General features: G+C 43.4%; 1 protein-coding gene across 1 annotated transcript in view; it reads left to right on the top strand.

The window, feature by feature from the left end:
- The window catches only part of USP25 (ubiquitin specific peptidase 25), a 217,761-nt gene that overhangs the window by 113,637 nt on the left and 83,113 nt on the right, over positions 1–21,011 (top strand). Inside the window, exons 12-14 of the mRNA XM_060234402.1 lie at positions 8,026–8,153; positions 9,577–9,672; positions 10,779–10,940. Coding sequence (XP_060090385.1) covers positions 8,026–8,153; positions 9,577–9,672; positions 10,779–10,940 — 386 coding nt within the window. The remainder of the gene's footprint in view (positions 1–8,025; positions 8,154–9,576; positions 9,673–10,778; positions 10,941–21,011) is intronic.

Genomic DNA, 21,011 nt, shown 5'->3' with positions numbered 1-21,011 from the left:
GGGAACAGGGCACCGTGCTGAGGATAAGGGGAATGTGCCCTCAGAAGGCACCTCTTCTTCGGTTGGTGAGCAGGAATCCTTTCGCGCCAAGGAACCATCCCTGGGCAGGGAGAGAGGGGGGGTTTTGGTAGTTGGTGATTCGATCCTTAGGCAAGTAGACAGCTGGGTGGCGAAACCGCGTACTGACCATATGGTGACTTGCCTGCCTGGTGTGAAGGTAGCGGACATTACGCGTGTAGTAGATAGGCTGATAGACTGTGCTGGGGAGGGGCCTGTGGTCGTGGTGCATGTTGGCACCAACGATGTGGGGAAATGCAGTCGTGAGGTCCTGGAGGAAAAATTTAGGCTAGGCAAGAGACTTAAGGCCAGGCAAGAGACTTAAGGCCAGGACCTCCAAGGTAGCCTTCTCAGAAGTGCTACCTGTTCCACGTGCAGGGCAGGAGAGACAGGCACAAATTAGAAGTCTCAATGTGTGGATGAGACGATGGTGTAAGGAGGAAGGGTTTAAGTTTGTTAGGCACTGGGATGCTTTCTGGAACAAGCGGGAGCTGTACAAAAGAGATGGTCTCCACTTGTCCCCGGATGGAACCAGGCTGCTGGTGCTTAAAATCAAAAAGGTGGCAGAGCAGTTTTTAAATTAAATCTTGGGGGAAAGCCGACAGGAGATGAAATCTCTCTGGTTCGGGAGGACTCATCTCAAAGAGATGAAGGGTTGGCTGCTATTTTTCTACCAGGTAACAGACCAGAGTTGTCCACTGTGATGGTGACAAACAGTATGGACTGTCTGCCAGAGTCTTGAGGCGGCAGGAGGAAGGTGGAGGGCCTAGCTTGCCTGGGAAATTATAGATGTTTATATGCAAAAGCTAGAAGTGTTCGAAGTAAAATTGGTGAATTGGAATGTTTAGTGTTGGGAGAAAACATAGACATTGTGGGAATTTCAGAAACTTGGTGGAATGAGGAGAATCAGTGGGACACGGTGATTCCTGGATAGGGAAGGATAGGGAGGGAAGGGTTGGAGGTGGGGTGGCTCTGTATGTCAGAGAGGATATACGGTCCAGTAAGAGTGAGGTCAGAGAATTAGATTCCCTTTTAGAAATGCTTTGGGTTGAAATAGAGGGCCCAAAAGGAAATTTAACTATGGGAGTTTGTTATCGCCCACCAAATCAAAAGAGAGAGGACGATTATAATATGATGGAAGGCTTAAAGATAGCGGCTAAACGTAAAAACTGTGTCGTAATAGGTGATTTTAACTACCCGCAGATTGATTGGGTCAATATGTGTTCTGGTCGAGAGAAAGAGATTGAGTTTCTTGATGCTCTCAATGACTGTGCTATGGAGCAGATGGTCTCAGAACCTACCAGGGGTGGGGCGATCCTGGATTTGGTCCTAAGTAATGCCCAAGACTTGGTGAGAGATGTAAAAGTGATTGCGCCACTTGGGAGCAGTGACCATAATGTTATTGATTTCACCGTTTGTATAAATAGGGAGTTGCCCAAAAAGACGGCCACAACCACGTTTAACTTTAAAAGGGGTAAATACACTGAGATGAGGAGGCAACTGAAAGGAAAGGTAAATACGGTCAAAACCCTTGGGGAAGCTTGGAGACTATTTAAAACTATAATCCTAGAAGCTCAGATAAAATACATACCACAAGTTAGGAAAGGCACAAACAGGCATAAGAAAAGGCCTGCATGGTTAACAAACAAAGTAATGGAAGCTGTAAAAGGTAAAAAGGACTCCTTTAGGTGGTGGAAAACCAGTCCAAGTGAGATTAGTAAAAGGGAACACAGGCTGTGGCAAATCAAATGCAAGACTGTGATCTGGCAGGCAAAAAGAGACTATGAGGAGCATATTGCAAAAAACATAAAGACCAACAATAAAAATTTCAAATAGATTAGAAGCAGGAAACCAGCCAGGGAGGCAGTGGGGCCCTTGGATGACCATGGGGTAAAAGGATTACTGAAGGAGGATAGGGAAATGGCTGAGAAGCTGAATGAATTTTTTGCCTCCGTCTTCACTGTGGAAGATGAGAACTTTTTGCCCACCCCAGAACCACTAATTTTGGAAGGGGTGTTGAAAGACCTGAGTCAGATTAAGGTGACAAAAGAGGAGGTCCTACAACTGATAGACAAATTAAAAACTAATAAGTCACCGGGTCCGGATGGCATACATCCGCGAGTTCTGAAAGAACTCAAAGTTGAACTTGTGGATCTTCTAACAAAAATCTGTAATCTTTCATTGAAATCTGCCTCCGTTCCTGAGGACTGGAAGGTAGCAAATGTCACCCCCATCTTTAAAAAGGGTTCCGAGGATATCCGGGAAATTACAGGCCAGTCAGTCTGACTTCAATACCGGGAAAGTTGGTAGAAAGCATTATCAAGGACAGAATGAGTAGGCACATTGATGAACACGGATTATTGAGGAAGACTCAGCATGGGTTCTGTAAGGGAAGATCTTGCTTCACTAACCTGTTACATTTCTTTGAGGGGGTGAACAAACATGTGGACAAAGGAGAGCTGATAGATGTTGTTTACCTTGACTTCCAGAAAGCTTTTGATAAAGTTCCTCATCAGAGGTTCCTTAGAAAGCTTGAGAGTCATGGAGTAAAAGGACAGGTCCTCTTGTGAATAAAAAAACTGGCTGAGTAATAAGAAGCAGAGGGTGAGTATAAATGGGCAGTCTTCGCAGTGGAGGACGGTAAGCAGTGGGGTGCCGCAGGGCTCGGTACTGGGTCCCAAGCTCTTTAACTTGTTCATAAATGATTTGGAGTTGGGAGTGAGCAGTGAAGTGGCCAAGTTTGCGGATGACACTAAATTGTTCAGGGTGGTGAAAACCAGAGAGGATTGTGAGGAACTCCAAAGGGATCTGTTGAGGCTGGGTGAGTGGGCGTCAACGTGGCAGATGCGGTTCAATGTGGACAAGTGCAAAGTAATGCACATTGGGGCCAAGAATCCCAGCTACAAATACAAGTTGATGGGGTGTGAACTGAGAGAGACTGACCAAGAGAGAGATCTTGGGGTCGTGTAGATAACTCACTGAAAATGTCAAGACAATGTGCGTTTGCAATAAAAAAGGCCAACGCCATGCTGGGAATTATTAGGAAGGGAATTGAAAACAAATCAGCCAGTATCATAATGTCCCTGTATAAATCGATGGTGCAGTCTCATTTGGAGTACTGTGTGCAGTTCTGGTCGCCGCACCTCAAAAAGGATATTATAGCATTGGAGAAAGTCCAGAAAAGGGCAACTAGAATGATTAAAGGGCTGGAACACTTTCCCTATGAAGAAAGGTTGAAACACTTGGGACTCCTTAGCTTGGAGAAACGTCGACTGCGGGGTGACATGATAGAGGTTTACAAGATAATGCATGGGATGGAGAAAGTAGAGAAAGAAGTACTTTTCTCCCTTTCTCACAATACAAGAACTCGTGGGCATTCGATGAAATTGCTGTGCAGACAGGTTAAAACGGATAAAAGGAAGTACTTCTTCACCCAAAGGGTGATTAACATGTGGAATTCACTGCCACAGGAGGTGGTGGCGGCCACAAGCATAGCCATCTTCAGTAGTGGTTTAGATAAAAATATGGAGCAGAGGTCCATCAGTGGCTATTAGCCATAGTGTGTGTGTGTGTGTGTGTGTGTGTATATACATATATATATATGTATAAATTTTGCCACTGTGTGACACAGAGTGTTGGACTGGATGGGCCATTGGCCTGATCTAACATGGCTTCTCTTATGTTCTCCATATTCTTGTATTTTAGCTAACAGCAAGGGCATTACTTGAGTTGGATTTTCATTATAAACATTATATCATCTGCAAATGATATAAACATTATATCATCTGCAAATGCTCTATATTTATCATATCTTCTGTAAGGTCTGCATTTATTCATAGCCTTGCACGTTGTTCAGTATATATTGCTTTTATCATCCTTATAAAATCTTCTCCCAACTCCATTTTCTTTGTAACTGCAAACATAAAGTCCCAGTTTAGATTATCAAATGCTTTCTCTGCATCCACGAAGAATAATGCTCCTTTTTTTTCTGGATGTCTTTTGTAATATTCTACAATATTTACAACAGTCCTAATATTGTTTCTTATCTATCTTTTGGGGAGAAACCCTGCTAGATCTTCCTTTATAAAGTTTATCAAATATTGCTTAAGTCGTTCTGCCAGTATTCTTGTGTATATTTTATAGTCATTATTCAATAATGAAATCGGTCTATAATTTTTTACATTCGTTTATTTTTATTTATTTATTCTATAATTTATATCCCGCCCTTCCCAGAAAGTGGCTCAGGGCGGCTCACAACAACGACATCTCTGTCTTCTTTTGGAATTAACGAAATCACTGCTTCCTTCCATGCATTTGGTATTTTACCTTTTAATCTTATCATGTTAATCAATTTTTGGAGCTTCTGTATTAATTCCTCTTTAAATGTTTTAAAAAACTTAGCTGTATATCCATCTGGCCCAGGAGCCTTTCCAATTTTCATTGCATTGATCGCTGCTTCAATCTCTATTCTTTCAATTGGCGCATTCAAAACTTTTTTCCTATTTTCTGTTAAGGGTGCTATTTTAATATTTTGTAAATATAGTTCCATCTTTTCTTTCTTTATTTTAACACCCTTAAATAGTTTAGCATAATATTTAAAAAATTCTTTTTATTCCTTCTTGATCCACCATCTCTCCTCCATCAACCACAATCGTACTAATAATTGTACTTTCTCTCTTTTTTTTCAGTTGCCAGGCCAGGTACTTTCCAGGTTTATTTGCTCCTTCAAAAGACTTTTGCTGTAATTTTTTCAAATTCCATTCCAATTCTTTATTTAACAAATGTCTCATTTGTGTTTGTAATATTGTAATTTCCCTCATAATTTTCTTTTTCTCTGGCCTTTTCCTTAATTCACCTTCTTGGCAACTTTGTGAGTGATTACTTTTATTTGACTGAAATACAAAGTTGTTTTTCATAGCTTAACAATTTAGTTAAATGAGAAAATGCCATCCCCCCCCCCCCCAAAAAAAATATTAGGTCTCAAATCAATGGATTCTAACTGCAGTTCTAATTCTGATCACTTTTATACACTTCTTAGATGACAAAATGTAGTCCCCTCCCAGTTCCAGTTTTTAGACTGTTAAGTAGGACTGAGAGATGTTTGTGCTAGTTAACTGAAACTCCATGAGTAAAGGCATCATTATGTCATTTTTTGCCAGTTATATCTGCTGTCGTATACATAGAATAATAGCTTGCTTTTTATCTTAATTATTATTTATATTATTTGTAATCCACTTTATTGAGAAGTTGGATTGCCCAATGTAAGACAATGTAGTCAGTAGAATGGGATGTCCAATAGGATTAGGATGCAGAAATTAAAACCAAGTAGAAATCTAAAACAAAAGTTGAAACAAAGTGTAAGTATGAACATGATGTATTAAAGAATGCAGAAATTTCATAATAGTGTATTGCACACAGAAACAGATAGTATGTACTACTTGAAGTACTATGAACCACAGTATCTTTCTCTTTATTAAAGCATTCTTCCTGAATTCTGTTAATAATAAAGCCTTATTGCCATTGTAAAAAATGGTCTCCTGATTGGTTCAGTTGTAAAATGCCAGGAGAGTCAGATCTTCCTGAGCCTTCCTGAGTTTTTCAGGCAGGGCTGTTCCATAAAGTAGGAGCCAAAACAAAAAATACACAGCTGCAGGTAATTGTTGGTCTTGCCCATTTGCAGATGAGTGAAGCTGTCATGGTGGAACATGTGTAAAAGGCAGATCTGCAGATATGAGGGTTCAACTCTATGAAGGGCTTTTTATATGGAAGCCAATACTTATATGAAAGTGAATATGTTGAATTCAACCCAATACTTGATGGTCAGCTAATGGAGTAACTGCAAAGTGGGGCCAATATGGATGTTTCTCCAAGTGCCTGATAATTACTGAGCTACGACATTCTGCGCTAAATGGAGTTTCCAAATTGACTTAATACCTGTAAATAAATTCTACATAATTCTACATTAAAACAGGCTGCCCAACTAGGAATGTATTACGAGAATTAATAATGTTAAATTACTGTTGCTAAGTGGTTGAACAAAGCAGGATTCAAGTTGCACCTTTAAGACCAACCAGTTTTTATTTAGAATGTAAGCTTTCATGTGCTCTTAAGCACACTTCATCAGACGAGGAATCCAGCACAGTGAGCAAAGCCATACATAGCTGAGCAGAACCATACATAGCTGGTAGGCAGTGGCCCAGAATGCAACATGGTACAGATTTAAGAACCAATGACAGTGAAGTGAAATTATCTGGTAGTCAGTGGTTTCGAATGTAAAATGGAACAATGACAGAATAGTAAAATTAACAAGTTGAGCAAACTTTTAATCTGAGTAGCATGAGCATGCAAAAGCAACAAAACAGTAGTATGTCAAAACAGTAGTATGTTGCTAAGTGGAACGCTTCAGTTCTCAAAAAGTCATTTTTATCTCATATGAGACAATAGGTTTGAATTTGCTTTATTAAGCAAATTCAGTATGTTCAAACATTTGATTGGATCCATCAAAGTGCAGACAGAAGCATAAATGAAATGCTGTTTTGCTTGCACAAGATCTTATGAAACACCTAACATTTCCCTATATTAGAGTACCCAAAATTGACTACAGAAGAACTTGTGCAAACGATTAGAAAAGCAGTAAGTTTTACTTAGTTCAAATGGATACCATGATCTCTTTGTTGCATTTCGGCTTATGCAAGAAGTCTAGCACAAGAGTAAATGTTTTTCTGTGTCCATCCCAGGGATTTGCAAGTGGTACAGTTAGTCATCTGTATATGGGGAAAAACAGTAATATAAGGATCATACGTGCATTTCCATTTTCATTTAGTTACTCCGTATGTCACAGTTTTGCCCCAATACACTTATTCAACCATTGCAATATTTATAACTTCCTAAACTTTTAATTTCAGTTGACAGATGCTTTTGATACTATGGGACCAAAATGTGGTAGTGTAAAATGACATAAGCGTTTTCACTTTTAATAATAAAAACAAAACCCCTTTGGGACACTTTTCCTACTCAAACTTTATATCCTGCTACTGAGAGAAGATAATGGAATAGAATAGTCTCTTGGGTATGTGTAGAATTTCCGAAATTATTGGGCATTCTTTGTAGATAATGTCGTTCTTTCATTTTTTTTGTCCTGATCTTCTCTAAGGTTCTAGGATAACATCTTTGCCAAAAAGTGCAATTACTCAATGCAATTACTGAATCCAAAGTTCAGCCTAGTGAGTTGGAATAAAGAGAGCAGATCTGTTCATTTTCTAGAAAATAAGACACTGCAAAATTGAAATTGTATGCATCTGACACATTTTGATTATTATATGTCAAGGTCAGTAATTTGGATTAAGTATTGAATAAAGCAAAGAAAAAATGTGGAATGCTTTTCCAAATTTTAATGTACAAGCAATTGGCAATTAACATTTTAATCAACTTTATTTGCATCTTTGAACAAAAGTGAACTTCACTACATCTCAGTTGACACAATCAGTAGTTAGTACATAACTCAAAGCAAGTTAAAGAGATGTAGAACACACTCTGTGAAATTAACTGCAAACACAAGACACATCTGATTCAAAACAAAAATTATTAAATTAATATTAATGAACATAATGATGTTTTAATGTTAGAACCAATAATGTGAATGTGAAATAAGTTGTAAAAATACTGTGACTGAGATTTGCAAGCAGTAGACCTTTTCAGAAGAGAGCCTAAATACAGTGGTGTTATATATCAGGTGGTGATTTAAAGGTCATTCAACATACCAGTTGCACAAGCCTTAACAGAACCAAACTTGTGTGGCTTCAGATTCTGAAGATCTAAATGAATACTTTGACGTTTTTGTTCAATATGGTTAGCAATGAACTTCTTGACAGTTACTGAGAACTGGAAAACTTTCTAAAGTATTTGTTTTTCAATCAAAATAATATCTGACTGAAAAGCGATTATTGCCTTTCTGTTTTGTTTTCTTAGCACTGGTTTACTGAGCTTCCTCCAGTCTTAACATTTGAACTTTCAAGATTCGAATTCAATCAAGCTTTGGGAAGACCAGAAAAAATACACAACAAATTAGAATTCCCTCCAGTTTTATATCTGGACAGGTATAACTTATGTAACATCTCTGGTGTAGATCAACTATTCAATCCCTAAATCAGATCCAGCCTGTTCAGGCTTAATTTTGAAATTCAGAGGGTGGCATTTCACATTAATAGTATACAGGTGAAAATCACTTTGTAGAGTCACTGCATGAAGGCTTTGCCAACTCAAAACAACAAAACAGTATCAGGCTTCATCAGGGGGCTCTTGGTGGTCTGAAATTCTGAATTCTCTCTTTTCAGAAATGCTTTCAACTTCTGATCTTGTAAATACATCTCAAGGAGAATGTCTGCTAATCCAATATGAATTAATATAATCAGGGTTTTTAAAAGTATAATTTTTAATGAATATTCCTCTTATTGTAAGGCTACCTTACCCCATCTAGAAGAAGCAACAAAGCTCTGGGTGGTGAACTTTGTGTAATTTAGACTTGTTTCTGCATAAGCATGCATTAGATTAACAGTACAATTAATAAAATGTACTTCTTGAATCAGTTTGGTAAAAAACATTATGTTGCCTTTTTCTACTGAGTAGAATATTCTATAAATACCTGGTACCATGTGCTTTATTTTTAATGGCACCAGTAGTAGTACTTTTATTTTTTTGGCATCAGAAAATATGTTTGTGCCTGCCTTTTTTCTGACTGGCTATTGGCAGTAATATAACTTAATGAATCCTGTCTGCACTATGGATTCTCATTAGATTTTGGACACTATTTTATTATTTGATTAAAGGATGTATAAATATGTTATACAGCTAAAACATAAATTGAAGTTTAGCCTGATGTTCATTAGTATCTCTTGGTACAAGCACTGAGTTGTACTAAGGCAGAGGGGAAAGGAGTAGAAATACAATGACATCAGCAGGCATAGTACTTCATCCACCACCACTATACCTTTTGAGTGTCCTAAATTAATCCCCTTGGTAATACTTTTTTCTCCAAAGTGTATTATTTCCTGAATACCTAGAACGGGATGCGTATCAAATTTAAAAATATGTTTTTTCATCATTAGCTGAATGGACTATGTACCAACTAACTTATACCTAAATTACATCTAGATTAGTAAAATATGAGCACTTACCTATATTTGTTCTATAACATGTATTTAGTATTGAACAAAAGAAAATACTTTTTCCAACTTGCATAGGTTTTTCACTCTTACCAGGCAGTAAGGCCACAGCCAGCGGGGGTGGGGGGGCAGCGGCACAGGGACAGTTTCTCCTATAGGTAATCTGCAGCATCGCCACACAATCTTCCCTCATCTTCTCTTTCACTGAAATCCCCCCCCCCCCTTTCTGGCTACAGCCCTGCCAGGCAGTTAAAATGTTTGTATTGTTTAGGCAGACAAAAGATATGAATCTTCAATATTAATTTAAATGAAGCATATAAGAAGAATATAATCAGTTCTCCGTATTTTGTTTTGGTAGATATATGCACAAAAACAGAGAAATGACACGAATAAAGCGAGATGAAATCAAGAGACTTAAAGAATACCTCACAGTATTACAGCAGAGACTAGAAAGGTAGTATATATATATATATATGTATGTATATATTTGAAAACAAATGCAAGTCATGAGAAGTTTCATTTATACAATTATAATCTCTTGCTACACATGCACACATAAAAGCAAAGAAAGAAAAAAAAAAGAATCCTCCAAAGAAGTTAAGCCTTTATTTAAAGTAATCATAGTGATAGGAAAATCATTCCTTAAAACACCATTTAAGATGTAAAAGAATATATGGCTTGTTGACGCAAACTGCTAGGGTAGAACTTTTTGGAGCCAACAGAGTTAGAACTAAGGCTGTGCGCTTGGTATAAACTTGAGTCCCTGAAATACCTTATTAGTATTTTCTTTTGTATTTTCAGCTGATCACCGAGTGAACTACTAATTTGACTATCTGAACATGGCTGCCCCATTTTTGGAATTTTTTTAGGACCACCAGATAGCTACAGTTAAAGAGCATTTAAAGCGCTCTCAGTCCATTTTAAATGCCCTCCAGGTGAATTCGCCACTTGGAGAAGGTGCTTAAAAGGACTACAACCCCTTTAAATCCCTTCGAACTCTGGCCATGGAGTTGTGCAGCTTGGAGAAAGCATTTAATGGAACTGCAGTCCCTTTAAATGCCTTTCCTTTTTCCATTGGAAACAATGGAGGGTTGGGACACCCCCTAGTCCAATCTTTTTGGACTAGTCCAGTCAATTGGACCCCCTGGTCCAATCTTTTTGAAACTTGGGTTTTTTTTAAAGAAGGGACCCCAGCAGCTATGCTGCAAAGTTGGTACCTCCACCTCAACCCTTCCCCCCAGAGCCCCAGATATCCTTGGATCGATTCTCCATTGACTATAATGATCCCCATAGGGCATAATGGAGCTGAAAAAAAATTGAATTTCCCAAATATATACTGGATCCAAATACCATACCAGTATTGGGATTCGGAAATATTGAGAAATACCAATATTTTTCAGGTTCTATATACCTGAACCTGGAAAATACCGATTTTTTTTGCACACCCCTAGTTAGAACAGCTCCATCAGTATAACTGATACATGTACTTTGCTAGAAGTGTGCTTTAGACATTTATTTATATATTCATTTATATAATGAAGGTATTTTATGTTTTTGCAGATATTTAAGCTATGGCTCCGGCCCTAAACGGTTTCCCTTGGTAGATGTCCTACAGTATGCACTGGAGTTTGCATCAAGTAAGCCGGTATGCACATCTCCTATTGAGGATCTTAATACTAGTGCTCTCTCTAGTGGTGCTTTGTCAACACAGACAATACCAAGGTAAAGATGCAACCAGTGTGTTCAGTATTTCTTGTTCTAATTAGCTGGACTTAACGAGAAGATTTGCACATCCTTTTAAAAAACCTTATTCAGTCTTGTATTTGGGTGGGTGGTTATACATTAGGTAAAGGTAGTCCCCTGTGCAAGCACCAGTCGTTGCCGATTCTGGGCTGATGTTGCTTTCACAACGTTAATTCTATTGCTATCAAACCCTTGTTTTCATAATCTCACTACAGATTTAATCCTATAAATATATGGAGGGTATGTGTATGTATGCTATTTTAAGTGTATATTTTTCTTTGTTAAATACCAACTTTAAAAAAAATACATGTACATTTACTGAATGTTCCAAACAGAATTCACAAGAGAATATTGCTGGGGTAGGGGGGTTACAAAATAGATATCTAGTTTCTACACATATTATCATAAGGGCAGAAATTATGTTGAACCTCCAATATAAAATCAGAGAAAGTAGTATGATAGATGAATAGTGCAGAAAGGTCTTCATCATCTTCATTTATTTGGCTATAAGTAGGTCATTTTAAATAGCCAGATGTCAAATGATGTGGTAATGTCATTGTAACATTCAGGTAGGACTCTAATGATGCAGTCTGTGGAATTGCTTTTAAAGACTTTGAAACTGCAGTTTATTCAGGAGTTAATCTTAGGTTGAATAAAGCCAGCATTTTCATTCAATCTCACCAGTTCCTCACCCTAGTACATCCCTGCATCCAGCATCATGGCTTTTGTAGGTCTCAGGATCCCCGGCATAATTTTTTAAAATTTGCTTTTAATTTGTTTGTTTCCAGTGAGGACTTCTTCCTTTTTTATCAATGTAAATGTTGTTTGACTCCAATCTCATTTACTCAAGTCTTGGGAATAAGTTTCAGAAACTTGTACTGAAAACTGCTGATTCTCAGTTATTTTTCAAATATAAAATGTTTTTGACTCTTTAAATCACCTAAAGTGTATTACAAACATACTTCCATTATAGTATTGATTGAGCCTTATTTTGAATGCTTCATATGTGAAGTTAGGCTTGAAGGCCCAAGAGGAAAGTGTTTCTAGCAATAGCTTTTTTATCCTTTCTAGGAATGGGCACAAACTAGTAAAATGCAGTTCATTTCAGTTCTTGGTGTGCCCAGTTCACGAGACACAAACTGTCATGAACTTTTAAGAGCTAAACAAACAAGTTTGGTTTATGAGGTTCATGACATGGTGGAGTGCTTCCTTGGTGTACTAGAGACACCAAAACTCACAAGAGATCTCTAGCTGACTCTCTTCTTCCTGCTTGCCAAGTTTGGTAAACACTGGATTTTTGGGACCTGAGTTAGCTCTCCCCCCCCCCCCCCGAAGGTGCCTCCATTCTCCATTGTTTTCAGTAGAAGGGAGAAAATAGCAAAAAAAAAAAAGAAAATAGAAATTCAGCAGAACAGAATCAAAGGCCCCAAGAATCTCTGTAGTATGAACTTGAGGTGGAGATAATTTTTAAAACCCAGCAGAACTAGTGTCACTGTGGCAGTCCAAACCTAACAGGACTAAGGTCAAACCAGAGAATCTCTACAGTAGAAATTGAAATGGGGATGGCATTTTTGCAAACTGAGCAGAAGCAGTGTACTGTACTAATACCAGCAGAACCCAGTGCTAATGTGGCAATACCATCTCAACCACAAACCAGTACAATATACAGAGTGCATTTTTGGCATTCTGCCTTAATGCCCTAATTCAAGCTTAAAAGGACTTATCTCAGAGCACAGTCACAAATCCAAGCAAAGGGGTGGGATTTTGCAGGCTCTGTGCAAGGAAGTGGGAAGTGAACACGAATACTGGAAAGGGGGTGGGGGAAACCATCTTGAAACTAACATGATTAATTTGAAACTGAATAGTGTTTTCAGGACTGGATAATTCTCCCCCTTTGCTTTGATGTTTGGTGAAAAAATATTTTGAACAATCTCTCTGGAAATGTATCCACTCATGAACCTCCACAAATTGTTTATTCGCACTTTAGTGCAAGCATTTAGAAAATGTTGTCCAGATTGTGATCCATACACCAATTGTTCTTAGACATTTTGAATTGGGACCCACTTCAGAACTTACATTACTGCTTGTGAAGTAGCTCCATACAGCTTTCTTCAAACCCAATACAAAATAAGTACCGTATTTTTTCGGACCATAAGACGCACTTCCCCCCCCAAAAAAGTGGGGGGGAAAGTGCGTGCGTCTTATGGAGCGAAGAGTGTACGCTAGCGAGGCTGAGCGGGCGCTGCAGTGGGAGGCCTCAGCCCGCCGGCGAGGGGGATGGGTGGCGCCGGTTCCTGTTGGCTGCCTCTCCCTCCGCCTGGTGGGCTGAGGCGGGGAGATGTAGCCTGGCCTGCCTTTTTGCCTGCCAGGTTTGCAGGAGGGCCGCCGCCGCTATCGTCGCCATGAAGAACTGCGAGTACCGGCAGATTCCATCGGGCACCCAGGCTGCGCCGCCTTCTTCAGCAGAGCCTCCTGGGGGAGTCTCTGTGGAACGCCATGGCATTCCACAGCAAAGGTGCACGACCACCCAGAGCAGCCCGCCGTTGGGCGTGCAGGGCTCTATAAGGGAAAGCAGAAGAACAAAGCACTCTCCCTCCACCCCCGCAATCTCAATTCATAACAATCATATCTGAAAGGGGAGAGGCCCAGTCCTCCCCCCAAGCAGCCTCGGTAAGAAATTCGTGGAGCATTACCCTTATAGAGGAGAGCACATGGGCACTTCCGAAAGTACCTGGTATTGGAGCTGTCTCGGTCTTCAGGGAAAACTCCCACCTACAGTGATCTTCGAAAGAACTGAGTTTAAAAAATGTTTAAAAGGGGGGGGGGGGGGAGAAATAGCAAGGTTTTTTGTGGGGAGGGGGAATAATCAAAAGCTATGACCCGCCAGAAGAACCGCACCGGACCCAAGGCGTTCACATAGTGAACATGCCCCAGGTTCTCGCAGGTCTCAGCAGCCACTGTGGGGCCATACAGGTACGGTAGTTCCAGCGGCTCTGGCTGGACTCGGCTGCTGCTGCTGCCGCCCTGCATTCACATCTTCCTGTAAGCTCTGGGGCAGGCAGCACCTTCAAGCAGAGGATCTCGCAACACCCCCCCTCCCTCCCGCTTGTCTGGTCTGTCCCCTCCCTTTGGGGGAGAAAAAGGAGCTTGTGCTAACAATGCCGGGGCTGATCAAAGCCTTGCAAAAAGCGGCCTCCCCCCTCGCCTTCTCCCTGGCGTGCCGGGTTTTTGTGCCTGTTCTCCACGCTGCCTGCCTGAAGGCCGCCACTTCTTGCTGCCTTGGCTGCTTCTCCTCTCCAAGTCCCCGTTCTCTCTCTCGCTCCCTCGGCTCCTGGGCTCAGTCTGGGAGCCGCAGCAGCAGCGGCCGAGTTTTCCCCCCGCCTCGCCTCCACTTCCCCCCTTCGGTTTCTCACGCTGGCTGAATGTGACTTGACCATTTCAAAAAAGTTTGACATAGCGCTTGAACATTTCCGCATTCCACCCCAACTACAAAGGCAGCCAGTCACCTGCCAGGCAGGCCGGAGGAAGCGAAGCCCAGCGAAAGCATCCCTATTGTGAGCAAAGGGAGCCGCCTCCATCATGGAAAGACAGGCTAGGTGGAGCGCCAAGATCTGAGGAACAGCGACGGGCAGAAGCATGTGTAGTTTTTGGCTTTTGTTCTGGCTCTGTGGCGTTCAAACGAGCGGGCAGATGCAGTCCGAGTCCTCCGTTCCAGACTCCAAACAAAGACCAAACCCAGGGCAACAGGCAGGACCTGGCTCTACTAGGGCAGCCAAAGCCAACTCCGGCTCAGGAAGTTCCTGGGGAACGCAATGGAGACTGCCCTGGGAGGCTCCGCCGAAGAGGGCGGCGCAGCCGGGGTGCCTGGTGGAATCTGCCGGTACAGGAAGGGAGACGGAGCCTGGCCTGCCTTTTTGCCTGCCGGGTCTGCAGGAGGGCCACCGCCGCTATCGTCGCCATGAAGAACTGCGAGTACCTGCAGATTCCACCAGGCACCCAGGCTGCGCCGCCCTCTTCGGTGGAGCCTCCTGGGGCAGTCTCCGTTGTGTTCCCCAGGAACTTCCTGAGCCGGAGTTGGCTTTGACTGCCCTAGTAGAGCCAGGTCCTGCCTGCTGCCCTGGGTTTGGTCTTTGTTTCCCTCCCTCTGGTGGTCTCCTAGCAAGCACACCATGCGGCCTAGGCTGGGCGGAAGGCTTCTCTTGCGGCCTGTGGCTCTCGCTTTCCCTCTCCTCCGCCTGAGGTGCTTGTCGGTCGGGCCGAGTCTGGAACGGAGTACTCGGACTGCAGCTGCCCACTCATTTGAACGCCACAGAGCCAGAACAAAAGCCAAAAAGTACACACACTTCTGCCCGCCGCTGTTCCTCAGACCTTGGCGCTCCGCCTAGCCTGTCTTTCCATGGTGGAGACGGCTCCCTTTGCTCGCAATAGGAATGCTTTCGCCAGACTTCGCTTTCTCCGGCCTGCCTGGCGGAAGGTGACTGGCTGCCTTTGTAGTTGGGGTGGAATGCGGAAATGTTCAAGCACTATGTCAAACTTTTTTGAAACGGTCAAGTCACATTCAGCTAGCGTGAGAAACCGAGGGGGGGAAGTGGAGGCGAGGCGAGGGGGAAACTCGGCTGCTGCTGCGGCTCCCAGACTGACCCCAGGAGCCAAGGGAGCGAGAGAGAGAACGGGGAATTGGAGAGGAGAAGCAGCCAAGGCAGCAAGAAGCGGCGGCCTTCAGGCAGGCAGCGTGGAGAACGGGCGCAAAAATCCAGCACGCCGGGGAGAAGGCGGGGGGGGGGGGGAGGGAGTCCGCTCTTTGCAAGGCTTTAATCAGCCCCGGCATTGTTAGCACTTTTACAATCCAGTCCCATTTCTCTGGTATTTTTTCTTGCTTCCACAACTGCGCATATAATGTCCTAGCAGCTGAAAGCAAGTACCAAATTATAGTTCTATCTTCTTTTGGAAATCTTTCCATTTGTAATCCCAATAGAAAAGTCTCTGCAACTTTCTTAAATTCATATCCCAAAATCTTAGAAATTTCTTGTTGAATCATCTGCCAATACTTTTTTGCTCTTTCACAAGTCCACCACATATGGTAGAAAGAACCTTCATGTTTTTTACATTTCCAACATCTATCTGGCATCTTGTTGCTCATCTTTGCCAATTTTTTAGGAGTCATATACCATCTATAAGCGGCAGACTGGTTTGTGACTCTATTTGAAACCCGCTCCCCCGCACTGAATTCTGCTAGAGAGGTGCTCAGAGCTCTACGACACCACTTTGAGAATGCCCTGCAAGAAGCTAATGCGATATCAGCCCTACAAGATTGATGGCAGGGCTTGAAGTTGGTGAGAGAATATACCAATGAGTTCCGCCTCTTAAATGCAAAAGTGCGCCGCTGGGACGATGGGGCCAGAATTGAGCAATTCAAGAGAGGTCTCAATTCCAGCATCTTTGGGGAAGCCCTCAAAACGGGGGACCCCCAGTCGCTAGTGGACTGGATCCAGCTAGCCTGCGAGGTTGAAGATTGTCACAAAATCATAGCCCTCCAACACAAAGGGGGAGTAGGGCCCTGAGACTCAAAGGAGGAGACTCAGAAACCCACCCCGAGTAGACAGCCCCAGGAATCTTCGCTTACCCCTGGGGGGAGAGAGTGCCAGGCGAGGGCCAGACTGTGTTTCAAGTGTAGCGAAGAAAATCACATAGCCAGCGTATGCCCCAGTAAACCAAAAGAAACCAGACTGGCCACTCCAGCAAAGGGGGAGACCAAGAAGAAATTAGACCCCGTTGGGACCCCATCCAACGGGTAGGCTGCCATACTGTATTGCCGGAATCCAACCCCCGAGGGCTTCATGGAAAGAAGATCATGAGAAACAGCTGTCGGGAAACAACGACGACCTGCTGTGAAGAGCGCACAGTAGCAGGTCAATATGACGGCTGCGCCACTAAGGGTGAGAATCTCAGGAACTTTGTATTTTGTGCCCATCACCCTAGTGAACCCAGTGACTAAGACATTCTCATGCATCTGGGCCCTTTTGGACTTGGGGTGCTCCAAGGACCTACTCTCCCCAAGTTTAGTGGAGGCATTGGGGCTTAAGAAGAAACCACTTCCCAATGCCTTACTCTTTGAACGGGTGGACGGGGAACCAATGAGGGGGGAGCCATGTAGGGGGGGAACAGAGATATGTGCTCTGGGAGTGGGGGAACATTGGGAGCCCCGGACTTTTGTGATAGCACCTTCCGCCAAGTTCCAGGCCATTCTCAGTCTGGAGTGGCTGGCAGATGACCCCTTTATACAATGGAGCGGGAATGCTATCTATTTCCAGGACAAGGGTTGCGATAAACACGGTTGGAATGAGGCCCCCAGTCACCCCCCCCCAGGTTGAAAAACTGTGCTTGACAGTGCTCGAAGTCTTCTCCATCCCCCCGAGTACCAAGACTTGCAAGGGGTGTTCGACATGCAGGAAGCAGATGAACTCCCCCCCCCCCACAGAACCACAGACTGTGCCATAGAGTTGGTGGAGGGGGAACCCCTGCCTAAATCAAAGCTGCATTCAATGAGTATGGCAAAGAAAGAAGAGTTAAAGAAGTTCCTGGACGTGAATCTACAACAGGGATTTATCTGGTCGGCCAAATCTCCACATGCAGCTCCGGTCCTCTTTTACAAGAAAAAGGATGGCAGTCTGAGGCTGTGCACTGATAAGTAATGCGTATCCCCTCTCCCTCATAAGAGACCTGCTAAGCGAAGTCTCGCAAGGAAAGATTTTTACAAAGTTAGATCTTAGAGATGCATACTTCTGGATCCGTATTGGGGAGGGGGATGAATGGAAAACCGCCTTCAACACCCCCCTAGGTCAATTGGAGTATCTGGTGATGCCCTTCAGGTTGAAAGGGGCTCCAGGGGTTTTCCTGATCTGATCAATGAAGTGCTACACAAATTCCTCTATAAGGGCATGGTTTGTTATCTGGATGATGTTTTAATTTATTCGCAAGACCTTCCTTCCCACGTCCAGTCAGTGCACCAAGTATTACAGACCCTCTATGACAATAAACTGTTTTCTAAGCTCTCGAAATGTGAATTTCACAAGACAGAACTTGACTTCCTTGGGTACCAGGTCTCGGCGGGAGGATTGGGAAGTGCAAGCGGTGATTGAGTGGGAAGCCCCCAGGACGCGCAAACATCTCCAGAGTTTTCTCAGTTTTGCAAATTTCTATAGGGGATTTATAAACAATTTTGCAGAGGTCACCCTGGCCCTAACTGACTTGCTAAAGACTAAGGGCAAGGGCGCCCGTGCTTCAATAGCAGGCATCACCCTGAATTGGTCCCCAGAGTGTCAGAGGGCGTTTGAGGAATTGAAAAACAAATTTGTCTCAGAACCCTGTCTCATCCACCCTGGTGAGAACAAAAGGTTGTTGTAGATTGTGAAGCAAGCGATGTGGCCCAAGCTGCCATGTTGCTCCAAGAGGGGGCAGATGGGAAACGCCACCCGTGCGCTTACTTGTCACAAAAATTCACCCCCATGGAGCGGAATTGGTCAGTGTGGGACAATGAAGCCTCCACCATTAAATTGGCCTTAGCAAAATGGCGGCATTATCTTGAGGGCGCCAGAGAACCATTTGAGCTATGGACTGATCATAAAAACCTTGCATCACTAATCGTAGCCCGAAAACTTACAACTAAGCAAATGAGGTGGGCAGGGGTTTTCCACAGATTCAAATTTACATTGGGGCACATCCCGGGGAGACTGAACTTTCTCGCTGATGCCTTGTCCCGCCTACTGCAACACGAAAGCAAATGAGAGGCGGTGATAGACCCCCGCCCAACTCAGCACTCTGGTTACCACCCACACGCAAGAACGTAAGGAGGTGGAGCAACCTGAGTCCTTCCTAGCGTCTCTTAAGGAAGCATTGGTGGCTGAACCGCCTGACAGTGGATTACAGTTCGACCCCTCCCCTGAGGGGCTATGGTACAAAGACAATAAACTGTTTTTCCTGGGACCACTACGAGCGGGAGTAATGCAACAAGCATACAATTTCAAATTGTGTGTGTGTGTGTGGGCATTTTCAGTTTGTGAAAACCATCCACCTAATACAAAGGCAATTTTGGTGACTGGTGCTTCGAAAAGTCATAGCGCAATACGTCACTGGCTGCCCGACCTGCATCATGGCCAAGAAAAGAGGGGGGTTAATGCTCGGGCAATTACAGCCGCTAGCCCCCGCCTCTTGACGCTGGGAATGCATTTCCATGGATTTTATAACTGACCTTTCCCATGGGAAGATGGTGGTGTGGGTGGTTGTGGATACATTTTCAAAGCAAGCCCACTTCATCCCATGCAAACAGCTGCCTACAGCAAAGAAATTGGCTCCCTTGTTTATACAGCATGTCTTTCGGCTCCATACTTTCCCGAGTAAGATAATTTTCAACCATGGCCCACAATTCGTTGCCAACTTCTGGGCACACCTGTGCACCTTGGCAGGGATAGAGCAAGGGTCTTAGTTCAGCTGACCACACCTGGACAGACAGAATGCACGAATGTGGTGTTCGAGCAGTTCCTTAGGTGTTACATCTCTTTCCAACAAGACAGTTGCGTGCCCCTCCTGCCTTTTGCAGAATATAATAGCAGCATTCATAGTGTAACTAATGCTAGCCCCTTCTTGGTGGTAAATGGCTATGAGGGAAAGCCTTTCCCGGAGCTCCTGTCTCCCCCCGCTGCCCTGGTGGATTTTACAGAATGGTAGACTAGAATCTCACAGGGCTGGGGGACCATACAAAATGAGCTGCGTAGAGCACAAGAAGGATACAAAAAACATTCCAAGCTATGGGACCTCAAAATAGGAGACACTGTGTACACTTCCACAAAACATCTTCCTAATGTCCAGAACTGCAAAAAAATTGGGCATGAAATATCTGGGGCCGTTCCCCATTAAACGTATTATAAACAATGTGACTGTTGAACCTGAGTTGCCAAAGAACTTGAAACATGTTTATCCTTGTATCCATGCTAGCTATCTCAAGCGCAATCCTGGACCCTCAGCTTGGCACTCCCAGCAACAGCTTCCAGCTCTGATTCTGGTTTGTGGTCAGATTCATCATGAGGTGCAGGAAATCCTTGACTCAAAGATCAAAAGAGGAGAACTGGACTATCTCAAAAAATGGACTCATTTTCCCCTCAGCCAAGCAGAATGGGTCCACGCAGCTGATAAACAAGTGTTGGAAACTTATCAAAGACTTCCATCAAAAATATCCGGGGAAGCCAGGGAGGAAGGGGAGCCTGGGGGGTGGGCAGAATGTCCGGAGTCATTTCCTCTGTATTCCTCTTGCCATGTTTTGTGCTACAACCAATTTGCCTGGGTGCATTCTTGCTTTGCTCATCCTCTCTGCATGTTTATCTTGGGAACTTATTTGTTAAGGTGTTACCACCGACTTCAAGGTCAAACGCTGGGGAAGTATAGACACCTGGACTTTGAAACTAGGGGTGGACTCCAAGGAGGGTGGAAGGGGGTCCTGCCAAAACCTGGTTCCTATTTTTGCTTTGCCGTGCTTGCACTTGGAAATGTAACAGTTGGGGCGAGGGGTTAAAAAGAGAATCCCTGGGCTAAGACGTTAGTCTTATTAAAGATGGTTTACTGCGTTATGATGCTTATGGAATAAACTGCTCAATTATTGGACTGTGTTATTTCTTGACTTGAGGTCCTGACAGCATGTTGGACACCCCTGCTCTAGACCCTTCTACTCACAGTTTTAAAGCTAGCAGCATTTTTGGCTCACAGGAAAAAAATTCTGCTCACAAGACTTGAAACCTTAAAGGGAACATTGGTCTGGGCAGGGGATCCCCTAGTTTTCCCCCCAGCCAGCTGGCCAGCCGTGCCCCAACAGCCATGATACGCCTTTAGATCTCTGCAGGTTTAGAAGAAGCTTGCAAACTGCATTTTGGAATGTGTATGCACCTTTAAATCTCAGCAGGATGCAAAGCTGCATGGGAGGGGGGGCAGAGCCACATGGCTCTTCCCAGTGACTGTGTGAGAAAGGAAGACAGCACAGTCCCTCTGTTGTTTTCTATTTGT

This window comes from Heteronotia binoei, chromosome 3, assembly GCF_032191835.1.
Source record: "Heteronotia binoei isolate CCM8104 ecotype False Entrance Well chromosome 3, APGP_CSIRO_Hbin_v1, whole genome shotgun sequence".
Lineage (NCBI taxonomy): Eukaryota > Metazoa > Chordata > Lepidosauria > Squamata > Gekkonidae > Heteronotia > Heteronotia binoei.
This window is presented reverse-complemented; position numbering and strand designations above follow the sequence as displayed.